The 13,307-nt window shown below is 37.8% G+C and overlaps 1 protein-coding gene across 1 annotated transcript; it reads left to right on the top strand.

Annotated features, from left to right (window-relative positions):
• The first annotated feature begins 11,367 nt into the window (after window positions 1-11,367).
• On the top strand, window positions 11,368-12,852 carry LOC127136310 (uncharacterized). The gene has a single exon (XM_051062888.1). It carries the CDS (start codon window positions 11,368-11,370, stop codon window positions 12,850-12,852), a length of 1,485 nt encoding a protein of 494 aa, XP_050918845.1.
• Window positions 12,853-13,307: the final 455 nt, after the last annotated feature.

The following is a 13,307-nucleotide window of genomic DNA, read 5'->3' as shown; positions in this document are numbered from 1 at the left end:
TCAATCGGCTCTTTGAATGGCTGAATGGCTTTTTCCTCGTGCTCAAGTAGATGAGTCAATTCATCAGACACTTCTTCATCACTTTCTTCCTCAACCTCAAACACAGGGAAATCAAAGTTTGGAGAAGGAGTAGGATCATTGTATTCAATGGGTTTAGAAACCAACCTGCATAATGATTTGATATTTTGATTTTAGAGAAGTGAATTGTGACCAAATATTATGCAGATGGACCATTATTATTTATTTATTTATGTTTTTTGTGATTACCATTTTCAGAAAAGCAAAAAGTAAAAATAAAAAACATCATAGATGTGGATGAATAGGATTGTATTTTATTTATGATCAATTTGAAATATGCCCAACAATGTTCAATTTAAAAAAAGCAATTACTTAGAGCGATGAACAACAACGGGAACATCGACAGCGATCCAATTGTTGCTAGCCTTTCCATGCATCACAAAATTGGTGCAGTCTTCATCTTCCTCCCCCTCGATTACTGCAGCTGAGTGTTGTTCATTACCATGAATGAACCCTTCGCTATGGAAACTAGGGTGCATATCTTCAACTTTAACCACTAATGACCCTTGTTGGAAACCCAAACCGACTCGATTTTTGTTCTCGGCGACCTCTACCATCCGGCCTCACTAATCAGAACTGCCATCTTCTACAATCTTCTGAGCGTCTTTGAAAGAGGACATAGGTGCCCCAACTTTCTTCTCCTCAGTAATAGATAGAGCTTGGAACGGGGTTCTAATCTCATCCTCAACTTCCACATATGAGAAAGACGACAGGTGACTCACCAACAGTGCTTTCTCTCCATCCACAATGACGAGCTTTCCATTCTTCATAAACTTTAACTTCTGATGCAGAGTGGATGTTATAGCCCCAGCTTTATGTATCCACGGCATTCCTAACAAGTAGCTATAGGCCGGGTGGATGTCTATTACTTGAAAAGTAATTTGGAAATCACTCGGACCTATCTTCACTGGAAGGTCCACCTCACCAATAACAGTCTTGCGAGAACTGTCAAAAGCTTTGACGATCACGCCATGGTATCTCATAGGAGCGCCTTGATATGATAATCTGGACAGGGTTGATTTGGGGAGTACATTCAACGAAGAACCGGCATCAGCCAACACATTTGATAATTCATCTTCTTTACAGATCATCGATATATGCAGTGCTAGGTTATGATTTCTACCTTCCCTAGGAAGTTCTTCATCACAAAAGCTCAAGTTGTTGCAGGAAGTAATGTTAGCCACAATGTGGTCAAACTGATCCACCTTTACATCATGCTCTACGTATGCTTGCTCCAACACTCTTTGTAATACTTCTCTGTGCGCTTCAGAATTCTTAAGCAGAGACAACACTGAAATTTTGGAAGGAGTTTGGAGCAGCTGCTCCACCACATTGAATTCATTCTTCTTTATCAATCTTAGTACCTCATCATCATCACTAGGCTTTAAACTGTTGGATTCACCAGACTGACACTTTGTTGCACTAACTGGATTTGCTGCAGGTACCTCAACCTTCTTACCAACATCTTCTACATCTTTTGGGAAAACGGGACCAAAAACTCGACTGCTAAGGGTCACCTTCGCTATATCGGAAATGTTCACAACAAATATGGTCGTAGGCAAAGGAACCTCTTAACCATTCTCCAACATAGTAGCATTATACTAATACATAACAGCTCTATCGGATGCATATGAGACTGGGCCCACTAACCGTATTACCAATGGCGATACCGATCTTTTGATGCTATTACTGCTGCTGTCGAACTGGATTACCACCCGCTCTTGGGTCTTAAACACTGGTACTATCACATTGACATCATCTATATCCCTCGACTGTCGAATCTGGATTATATTCTCATCCATCAACTTTTAGATATCTCTCTTGACAATTGAACACTCACGGGGGTTTACACTGCAAATCATACAATCGCCATGGTCGTGTTCACAATCACTAATAGTACACAGGGTCTTATGCATCTCTACCAAGGATCGACGAATATGTTGCACATCGAACACTCGAAAACTTCCTGGACAACCATCTACCATATTAATAGAGGAATTACCATGAACAGGCAATGGGTTGGCTTTCACATTTGGCGCACGGTCCTCAAAGGACACCATCCCACTTTTTACTAGCTCCTGGACCTCATACTTCAACGGGTAGCAATTTTCAATATCATGGCCGGGGGCTCCTTGATGAAAGGCACAATGAAGTTCTGGCTTATACCACCATGGAAGTGGTTCTGGAATTTGCGGCAGATTCCTTGGTTGGAGTAGGTTCTTGAGAACCAAAGACGGGTATAACTCGGCGTATGACATAGGAATAGGGTCAAAAGAGACCTTCTTCCTCTCGAAACTCCATTGTTGTTGATTATTGTTGGTGTTGTTGTTGTAGTTGTTTGTTCTTTGTTGTGGCTATTGTTGACGTTGTTGTTCAACTGACATTGGTTGATTGTTAGAAAATACCAGAATACCGGATGAAACCTAATGATGATGTTGACGTGGTTGCGGACTTCTTCTGACATGAGGCCTCCTTTGCCTCCCCACTGATACTGCATTAGTTTCGCCTTCCTTCTTCCTAGCGAAACGGTTACCATACTTCTTGCTCGATGATACTTCTTCTTTAGACAAATGTCCCTCACGGACACCTTCTTCTAATCTCATCCTCATATTTACCATTTTGGTAAAGTCACTGGGGGAATTAACAATCATGCACTCGTAATAAAACGAACTCAGGTTCTTAAGGAAAATCTTGGTCATCTATTTCTCTTCCAACAGAGGGTTTATCTGAGCAGCAAATTCCCTCCACCTATGGGCATACTCTTTGAATGTCTCTTTGTCCTTTTGAGACCTTGACCTCAGCTGGTCTCTATCAGGCTCCATGTCCATATTGTACTTATACTGCTTCACAAAGGCTTCACCCAAATCATTGAATGTGCGGACACTTGCACTATCTAACCCCATATACCACCTCAGAGCGGCACCAGTCAGACTGTCTTAGAAGTAGTGAATCAATAACTGATCATTATCAGTTTTCATTGACATTTTCCTAGCATACATGACGAGATGGCTAAGTGACATGTATTTCCCTTATACTTTTCAAAGTTAGAGACTCTGAACTTCATCGGGATTTTGACATTTGGCACTAAGCAAAGTTCAACAACACTCTTACCGAAAAAATCCTTACCTGTTAGAGTCTTCAATTCCTTTCGCAGCTCAAGGAATTGATCCTTCATCTCATCCATCTTCTCATAAACATCAGGGCCCTCAGACGGCTTGAAATGGTAGATGGTGTCCTCGACACGAGGTAGAGTATGAATAATTGGAGGTGGAACAGACATGACCGGTCTAGATGTCGGCATAGAAGCAAAAGCAGGCATAAACCCTTCAGACACAAAGTTCATCGGCATTCCCCACGGGAATCCGGCAGGCACGGCTGGAGCAAACTGAGTGGCATGCACAATTGAGGTAGCAACCTCTGAGATGACAGACCTCTTAGGAGGAGGATGAGTTGTAGGAATTGGAGAAGATTGACTCTGAGCATCTAAAACAGACTCCATCATGGCAGTCAAGCGAGCAATTTCATCCTTCAACTCTAGGTTCTCTTGTTCCAAATGTTCCATGATTCTCGGTTGATTGGCCCGAGTGTTGTATCGGTGAGGCAGCTTGGTTGAAGCACAAAAGAATAACTAATAAGACATCTGGCGGAAGAAAAACCTATTATGCAAATGATGCATGAAATGCAATGTTTTGTTTGTTTTTATTTTCAAGGAATATACTATTTTATTTGCAAGTACATAATAATAACAATTGTGGCAATCAGATTAACCATAAAATCTATTTTATTCATATAATTTGGAAGGATTACACTGAGTACAATTTCAGAAACCAAAATACAAATACAAGAGAAAAGGAAACTAATCATCCTAAGGATCCCCTAACAACAATGTCAAATGATCTGGCTGCAGGCGCATACTTCTTTCGGATGCGTCGAATCTCAGACTCAAAAGAAGTCTTCATCTGAGCCTTCTCGAGGACAAGCTGATCAACGATCTTCTTTCAAGCACCAGAAGACTGAGGCATACTATAGGAAGATGGACCCTCTGTCTCTCTTTGTCTCTTCACTGCTCAGTCTTTAAGAAGTTCAATAAGCGCATCTTTGTCCTTAGACTCAAGTTGCAACTCCTCATGTTTTCGGCTCAAAGCATGGAACCGCTCTTTCCACATATCTTTTTCTTGCTTCATTTTGGCGAGTGCGTATTACAACTCCTCTACATCTTGGTTAGGGAGAGTTAATGGCTCAGCCACAACCATAGGCATAGGTCTCTCATAAGCATACGACATCTTCAATTCCAAAGCTCTCTTCCTCACCCAAGTAGTGTAAGCTTCCAAAGTTACACAGTTGCATGGACCAAGCTCAGATCTTCCTTTCCTATGCACATTATGCCACGCATGAACTATATTTTACGTCAAATATTGGGGATCTTTACCCTCTTGATAGAAAAGACCCTCTAACTGAGTGTTATTAGGTTTATCTCTCAAGGGGAACCCAAGTTGACGACGAGCCAAAGAAGGGGTGTAGTTGATTCCCCCTTGTGTACAAATGAGAGGTACATTAGAGAATTCACCACAACTATTAATAATATCTAAGCTACTCAATGAAGAATCATACCAAACAATATCATCATTAGTGAGAGACATAAGTCTCTGAGACCACCGTAGGCATTGCTTGTTCTCCGTAAAAGAAGGCGTCTGAGGCAAGTGCGAAATAAACCACTTGTATAGAAGAGGAACACGGCATACAATAGTTCCACCACCTTTAGAATTCCTTAAGTGCAAAGAGAAGTACATATCACCCAACAGAGTAGGCACAGGATTCCCAATTAAGAAGATTCTAATGACGTTAACATCACTAAAACCGTCAATGTTAGGGAACAAAGCCAAACCAACGATGAGAAACACAAAGATAGCTTCAAAAGCATTAACACTACCGGCTTGAGAAAAGGTAGTAGCTTTCCCAATAAGGAACTTAGAAGTCAACCCAAACATTCCTCCTTTCTTCACCCAATGAGCCTCAATCTCATACTTCTTCAGATGAAGAGCTTCAGCTATAATATGAGATATGGGAATCTCTTCCAATCCACTAAAAGGCACCTTGTCAAAATGGGTATTCCCAAGAGATGGGCATACTCCTCTAACATAGACACGAGCTGATAATCGGGAAAAGTGAAGCAACGGTAGAAAGGATCATAAAATTGAACCAACACACTCAAGAGTCCTTCAACTACATCAGCAGATAACACAGATAGAAGCTTCCCATGATGTTCTTTGAAGTCCAAGGGATCTAATACAAAAGATGATAGTTTCCTTAACTCTTTCAAGTCGGGAGATCTGAAACTGTACTTCTTAGTGTTCCTTCGTCCATAATCCATGGTCTGAAAATATTTGCAAATAAAACCTCAGTTCCTTGAAGCTATTTTTCATGTGATGAATGTTATGATGAGCATGAATGCAACAATCACAAATAAGGGATCACACATAAGGCAAACAAATAAAGGTCAAGGTATGAATCAAGTCATTGTCAAGATCAATTATCCATTTTGGTGGATTATGGTCTTCACCTTGTCAACACCCAAGTTCCATTGATATTGATAAGACTTGATTGGATCAACCAAGAATCAAGGGTTTGTTGTGAGTCACGAGCATGGAGTCGGGTTAAGAACCACCCCAAAGGAGTGTACTAAGGATAAAAAACCTGTAGATCATGTTCTAAAAAGTTCCCAGAGTCTTAATTCCATCTATCGGATATTACAGGTTAGGATGACTGACTCATCAACCCATAATATTCTCAAGAGAAACTCGTCTGAGTGTAGTATCACGTAACAACTGTTATCAAGTCTACACCCGAACAGTCTCCGTACTACGTCCTAAATAGGCCATGTTAGGTTAAATGTTCTACGGTCCTCAGCTTTTCGGACCCCAAGTTAGAGAAAGTAATGTTTAACCTCAAATAACTTGTGTGACATCAATAGCTCCAAAAGGGTCTCCACTGAGTAGATGGGTCTCAATCCAACTTGTTAAGGACTACTCCACATAAGTCGAACATGACTATACCATCCTCTTATCTTAATTACACTCAAATTCGGGTTAGAACTTATTTCACCACTCAAAGATCACCAAACACAACAAGCAAATTATATCATACAAACAAATATACAAACATCAAATATACAAATATATACACATAAAAAGGTAGGCTAAACCCATTGAGGACTACTCCCCAACAGAGTCGCCACTTAATTTCTGTAGCGGTAAATTCATGACCATTAAGCTATGGATAAACTTAACGTTAATAAAACCAGAGTCGACATCGCGCTTTTATTGTTTCCAAAGAAAAAGGGAAAAGTACGAACAAAACCCAAAGATAAGAAGTTTTCAAATCAAAACTAATAAAATGCCAGAGATTACAGGTAAGGGGGTTAGTTACACAAAGGGAAGGTGTTAGCACCCAAAGTGTCCTAGGTACTCCTTGGGAGCCTTTTTTATGTGTGTATATGTTTTGGTATAGAAAAGGTTTGTAATAAATAGAGTGTGGGGATGAGAAAAGAGTTCATTAATTATATTTTTGTGTTTGACAAGACCTTCGGACTTGTGCCTACGTACTAACATAAAAATGAGGGATCAAAACCCCGTAGTTTGTTGTAACAACTTCAAAATGAGTGAGTTATTTTTAATAAAAGTTTTAAATTTAAAAGAGGAACAAAGGGGCCTAAAAGATTTTGAATGGGTGTTAGTTCTTTTTGTCTTTGAAATTTTAAGTCAAATATGGTTAAGTTCATTTACAAGTTTGATTTAAGAAAAGAGTTCAAAAATGCAATGGCAGAAGGCCAAAGTGTCTAATTTGCAATAAAGTCTAAGTTTTAAAATTACAAGCAAAGAAGGTTTAAAAAAGGGGAGAGATTTGAAATTTAAGAAGTGGGAGGAGATGAAGAGACTAATCCTAATCAAAAATTTAAAAGTTAAGAGTTGAAAAGATCTGACCAATGGGATGCAATCCAATAGACAAGAATGTCATATAGAAACCCACATTTCCTTTGGACTTTAAAATCAAGCAATATCAATACACAAGTAACAAGATGAAGAGCAAGGCATCAAATAAAGATAGCCACATCCAAGCTAGCAACTCCATTGTCTTCTTCCATAATCTTCCCCATGTATCAGATGACATACGCCTTGAATGGCTCAGAATAAGGCATTAGACACAGGTTCAAAGTAACATTTGCATCAAGACCATGTAGTAGATGAACTCGTGATGATCTCAATACTTGCATCAGATGAAAATTTAAATCACAAGAACTTGGTTTCAGAAATGTTGGCATTGGTCAAATCCTTTTGCATAGGGAATTTTGCCTAATTCTAAGTCCAAAACTCAGATCAAATCCAACAGTCCACACAAACATTTTTAAGAGTTTTTGTTGTTTGTTATGTACTTTAAGGTCCTGAGACCAATAAACATAAACAAGGTATACAAACAAATATATACAATCACAATATATGGCTCAAGTGAGCAAAGTGAAAATGGCATAAACATAAACAAGTTAAATGATATGTATAATGACAAATGATAAATGGCTTGAATTTAAAGTGCATGAAGTAAATGACTTGAAATTAAAAAGTTAGTCAAATGTTAATTGATTAGAAATTAGTGAAGTTTTTCCTTTTAATTGTTTAAGACATTCTTTGGAGAACACTCAACCCTCTATTCACAAGCATGGATCCTTGAACCAAGACATCTTCCAAAGAAAGGAAAAAAGGCCAAATTTCCATACAATACCATGAAAGGGGGGAGACTTACAATCTCACTTACTAGAATATTATGCCTTTGGGTCAAAACTTAGCGGTATATTAAGCAATCGTAATTGGACTTATGTAGAAGTCACGTCTATTTGAGGTCGGGAAATAAAAAATTTGGTGTTAATGCATGTTAGAGATATCGTATAATGAACCATACTCCTAAAACATACCACACACAAAAAGAAAATGATCAAAGGGTGGACCTAATCTCATCCATACTTGTATTGGTTCATCTAACATAAGTTATGGATGAACCAATTAGCCTTAGGATATTGAGATGTCATTGGCCAATGATAGGAATGGGATAGAAAGGGATTGAAGATGAAAAGGGAGGGGAAATGAGACAAACACAAATTGGACATGAGAGGAATTTTGTCAAATTAAGATCATTCATTCATTTTGGGAGATGAAATGTACATTTCATCAATCCCCTAAATCCGATGATTTCAATCCAACAAAAGTCAAATCAACCTTGACCAAGGCCCAAACACATAGTCAAACTTCACAAGTCAATAAAAATGGCTCAACACAATTTATTTTCAATTAAACAAATTAAAAAAATAAATTAAAAATGCATTAAATTAAATTATGTTTTATCAAAAACCTAAAACCTTTTCAAAACACCAAATAAATGGCCAAGAGATTTATCATAGCTCAAACATGGCCAAAGGACCTTGGAGAAAAAATTTCATTATTTTTGAAAAGTCAGAAGTATTTTTAAACAATTAAAAATATGCACAAAAATAATTAAATAATGAAAAATATCAATATTGATCCAAAAAATAATTTTAATTCAGAAAATGAAAGAGAGAAAAAATTGAAATTTTTTGGTGAAAGTCCATATTTTTGGGATAAAGAATGAAATTAATATGAATTAATGAAAATAATGCAAATAAAAGAAATTACCAAAAATTCAAAACTATGTGGACCATCTGATCTCCATCATTAATTAAGGTGGCAAATCAGATGGTTCAGCGCGTGCATTCCACATGGACCCTAGTCAACTGAGAAGCACGCGTGGTAATCAGAACCAATGCACAAGATTAAAACAATTTAAAGGGATCTTATGGTTGAGATGCTTCCAAAATATCGTCGGAGTCAGAGCTCCGGTCTTCTTCTCTGATGGACCTCACTGGACTGGTCCACCTTCAACCATCACCAAAATGAAAAATTAAGACATGGATTTAAAGAAAAAATGCTTAGGAGCTCGAATCTACCCTCAATTTTTTCTAATTCCAAGTATATGAAAAGATACGGGGAGTTAAATTTTGAGGATCATGAACTGAGTTACTTCAATTTGACCTCAAAGCAACTCAATCTTGTTGCCTACATTTGTAGGACTTCAGACAACCAAAAACCAACAAGAATAGTGGAGAATTGTGAGAGAATCGATAAGGAGAAGTTTCTGAAAAATCACCTTCGAGTGGAATGAAAATGGAAGTGAATTTCTGGAGTTTGAACTTCCAAACAGATGGTGAAGTTCAAGCTCGATTTCAAGAGAAATCTCAGAAAATTCTATGGCAATGAGGGTTTGCAGTGGTCTAGAAAAGCTTGGGCAAGGTGTTGATGATGAATCTGAAGCCTTAAGCTTGTTTAAATAGGCAATGCATTTGATATTAACACCACTTGAAAATTGGACAAAATTAGCAACTTCCTTGCATGGGTGCATGGGCAATCATTTGGGCCTTGAGGATGATGTAATCCACTTCCAAATTGTGTACAAAGTATGCTGAAATCATCATATGAAAGCATGTAATAGGGAATGATCATATGAAGTTCAAACTTGCCAAAACACTTCACATAATGAAGCCATGCGCAAGTCCCTCAAATTTAGTCCAAATGAGATGATCTTGGATGTTTTGTAAAGGTGAGATCAAGGGGAACAACTTTCATGTTGAAAACTTTTTCATTTTAATCTTGGATCATGATGAATTTTGAGGTGGAAGTTTGAGAAATCAAACATATTTGAAAAAATTCTAAGTCCCAAGTCAAATGTTCACTTCTTCCACCTTGAAAAACTTTGTTTATGGACTTCAAATGGGAAACGTTCCTTCATCAAAGTTATAGGTATTTCAAACCTCTTCAATTTTGTCACCAATTTGACCTCATTTGGATTTGGCATGAAGGAGTTATGCATTTTAGAAGTTGAGGAAAATCACTTGTTCAATGGTATTGGTCCAAAATGACCTATAATGTTTCCTCTTGGCACATGCATTTTCAAGTTGAATTGGCACTTACTCTAAACGTAAAAGTTAAAGTAAACATATTTAAATTAATCATAAAATTTTAATGGCTTTCATATCATAAAAATTGAGCAAGTTATGGTCTTGGGAAGTTGACCTCCAAACTAGGATTTAGACAAAATGACTTATAATCTTTCACCATAAAAAATGACTTTCCAAGCAAAATTAGCTCTTGACATAAACATGAAAGTTGTTTGGAATTTCATTTAGAGTAACATTTCTCTTGTAATAATTTTCATATGACAAACATTGTAGGAGATAGGGTCTAGGGAACCCCAGTTTTGACCAGTTGACTTTCTCTAGTTAACCAACTTGCTAGCTTGACATTCTTTTGACTTTTGGGACTCATGGAGGATAATATATGCATAATATGATGTAAGGTGAAGTATACTTTGAAATATTTGATCCATTGTTGAAGAAACTTGTTGAAGAAGTCACATAAGATACCCAGATGAATTAGGGTTTTCAAGGCAAACCAACTCCAAACTCTTTATGATCTCTTGATGAAAATAATATGTAGAGGTCATGGGGATCCATATATGATACTTAGAGCCATAGTAAACCATTTCTTGATTGAGCTCCTTGCAAAGAGGGTCTTAAACCCTAGTTATGAGCTTGATAGAGCATAGGTGAGCACACACACTACCAACAAAAGAGTTAAACTAACAATGAGATATTTTTGGTATTTTGGTTAGTAAATAATGAAATATGAAGTATGATACAATCAAAAGTGATTGGTGATCTCTCCCAATGCAAACCCAATGAATGAGGGGTAAGGAGGATACCAAGTTATGATCCCAATGCTAATGCATATGATGAGAATATCATGAGGGATCTTAGGTTCAAAATTTGGGTCTTACAGGACTAAACACATTGACATCATGCATCATTTTGTTAGAGAACTTGTTGAAGACAAAGTCATAACACTTGAGAATGTTAGCATGGAAAATCAGCTTGCATACATTTTTACCAAAGCCTTTGATGCAGTTCAATTTGAAAAATTAAGAGGAAAACTTGGGATTTGGGTTAATGAGCATTTATAGAAATTACAGATATTTAGGTGTGTCAGACAAGATTGTAACTCTCATTATTACACTAGACACGCTTACCTAAACCCTTTACCTCATTGTGTATCCTTTTGGATAAAAATATGCTACTGATTCCATTCAAATGCTTCATTCCTCTCCAGATATCCGTGCTCACCCTCTCTCAAGTGTCTTTCCCAATTCCATCTATATCAAGTGTTACCTAAAATGTCGCAACAATCTTCACCCAAGCACATGCATATCCCAACTGAAACCAATGGATCATCTTCCCTAACTGTTAGGGCAAATGAAACATTCCAAATTATCAACCTGGTTGATCTGGTCATGGATATTGCTCCCTTATCCATGATTCATCCACCCCCTCAGAAGAAAGTTATGCCATATGTGTCAAAGAATGTCAAGACTTCTGGTAAGTCTTCTAAACCTATAATCCCTAGTGAAGATAAAACTATTGTTGAAGAAGGGTCTAGGTCTAAAGGGTCTGAGATGAGAAACCTTACTATGCATGCTGGAGGCACTGAGAATCAAACGGAAGCAGAGAGGAGTGCCATTGATAAGGAACTTAGGAAGTTTGTTACATCTATTTTGAAGGAAGTGAACATGGATGTTTTGCCAGATGTTCAAACATCTTTGGCAAAAGAAACTAGCACTGACAATGATTCTGGCGAAAAAGATGAGGAAAGTGTTCCTAAACATGCTGCTCTTGAAAGAAGGAGTAAGAAGAAAGCTGATGATTGTGTCCCTGAGCATGCTTCTTATGAGAGAAGAAGTAAAAATAAAGCTGATAATGTTGTCAATGTTGATGAACTATCTTCTGATGAGGAACCTCTTACCAATATTATGACTCCTAGTAGAGCCAAGAGACTGCAGAGACAAAAAGGAAAGGCAGTGGTGTTTGAAAATTCTCCCTCCAAGGAGATAAAAAGAAAAACTGGTGGTCTGAAAAGTACTCCCTCTAGAAGCTCCATAGGAAAATCTCCTATTGGTCCTACTAGATCATGGAGTAAAGTTGTTACCCTTACTAGGAAGAGGAAAGTTGTCTCTTCTAGTGATGCTGAGTTTGATGTTGAAAAGGATGTCCAGGACATCACGCTAGTAAAAAGATATGCTACCAAGAAGCCTCATGTTGCTGTGCTCGAGGCTCCATTGGACAATGTTTCTTTACATTATATGAGGAATGCTGAAAGGTGGAAGTATGTTATTCAAAGGAGGGTAGCTCTAGATAGGGAATTGGGTAAGGAAGCCCTAAAATGTAAGAAGGTTGTAGAGCTTATAAAAGTTGCTGGGTTGATGAAGACTGTTAGAAAATTTGGCCCTTGCTATGAAAGTCTAGTCAAGGAGTTTGTGGTGACTGTTCCTGATGGGTGTGATGATGTGAAAAATGTTGATTATAGGAAGGTGTATGTTATAGGAAATGTCGTGACATTTTCTCCAACTGTAATCAAAAAATTTATGGGAAGAATAGAAGTAACTCAGGCTGAGCTAGAGGTTACAGATGACCAAGTGTGCAAGGAGATAATTGCCAAGCAGGTAAGACACTGGCCAAACAAAGGAAAGTTGTATGCTGGAAAGTTGAGTGTCAAATATGATATCCTTCATAGGATTAGGATTGGTAACTGGGTGTCCACTAATTGTAACGGTGCATTCATGACCATCGAGCTATGGATAAACCTAGCGTCAGTGAAACTATAGTTGCCACCGCGCTTTTATTGTTTTCAAAGGAAAAGGGAAAAGTACGAACAAAGCCCAAAGATAAGAAATTTTCAAATCAAAACTAAGAAAATGTCAGAGATTACAGATAAGGGGGTTGGTTACACAAAGAGAAGGTATTAGCACCCAAAGTGTCATAGGTACTCCTAGGGAGCCGTTATTGTGTGCAAGTGTTTTAGTTGAAAAGATGTTTGCAAAAAAAGTTAGAATGAGGGAATGAGAAAGTAATTCATTTATTATATTTTTGTGTTTGACAAGACCTTCGGTCTTATGCCTACGGACCAGCATAAAAATGAGGGATCAACACCCCGTAGTTCATGGTAAAAATTTCAAAGGATTGGTGGATTGATTTTAAGAAAAGTTTAAAGATCTTTTGTTATCAATGGGAGAATACTCAACCAAACATGCACCGATAGTGAGTGCTTTACAACACTTAA

Source organism: Lathyrus oleraceus, chromosome 4, assembly GCF_024323335.1.
Source record: "Lathyrus oleraceus cultivar Zhongwan6 chromosome 4, CAAS_Psat_ZW6_1.0, whole genome shotgun sequence".
NCBI classification, from domain to species: Eukaryota; Viridiplantae; Streptophyta; class Magnoliopsida; order Fabales; family Fabaceae; genus Lathyrus; species Lathyrus oleraceus.
This window is presented reverse-complemented; position numbering and strand designations above follow the sequence as displayed.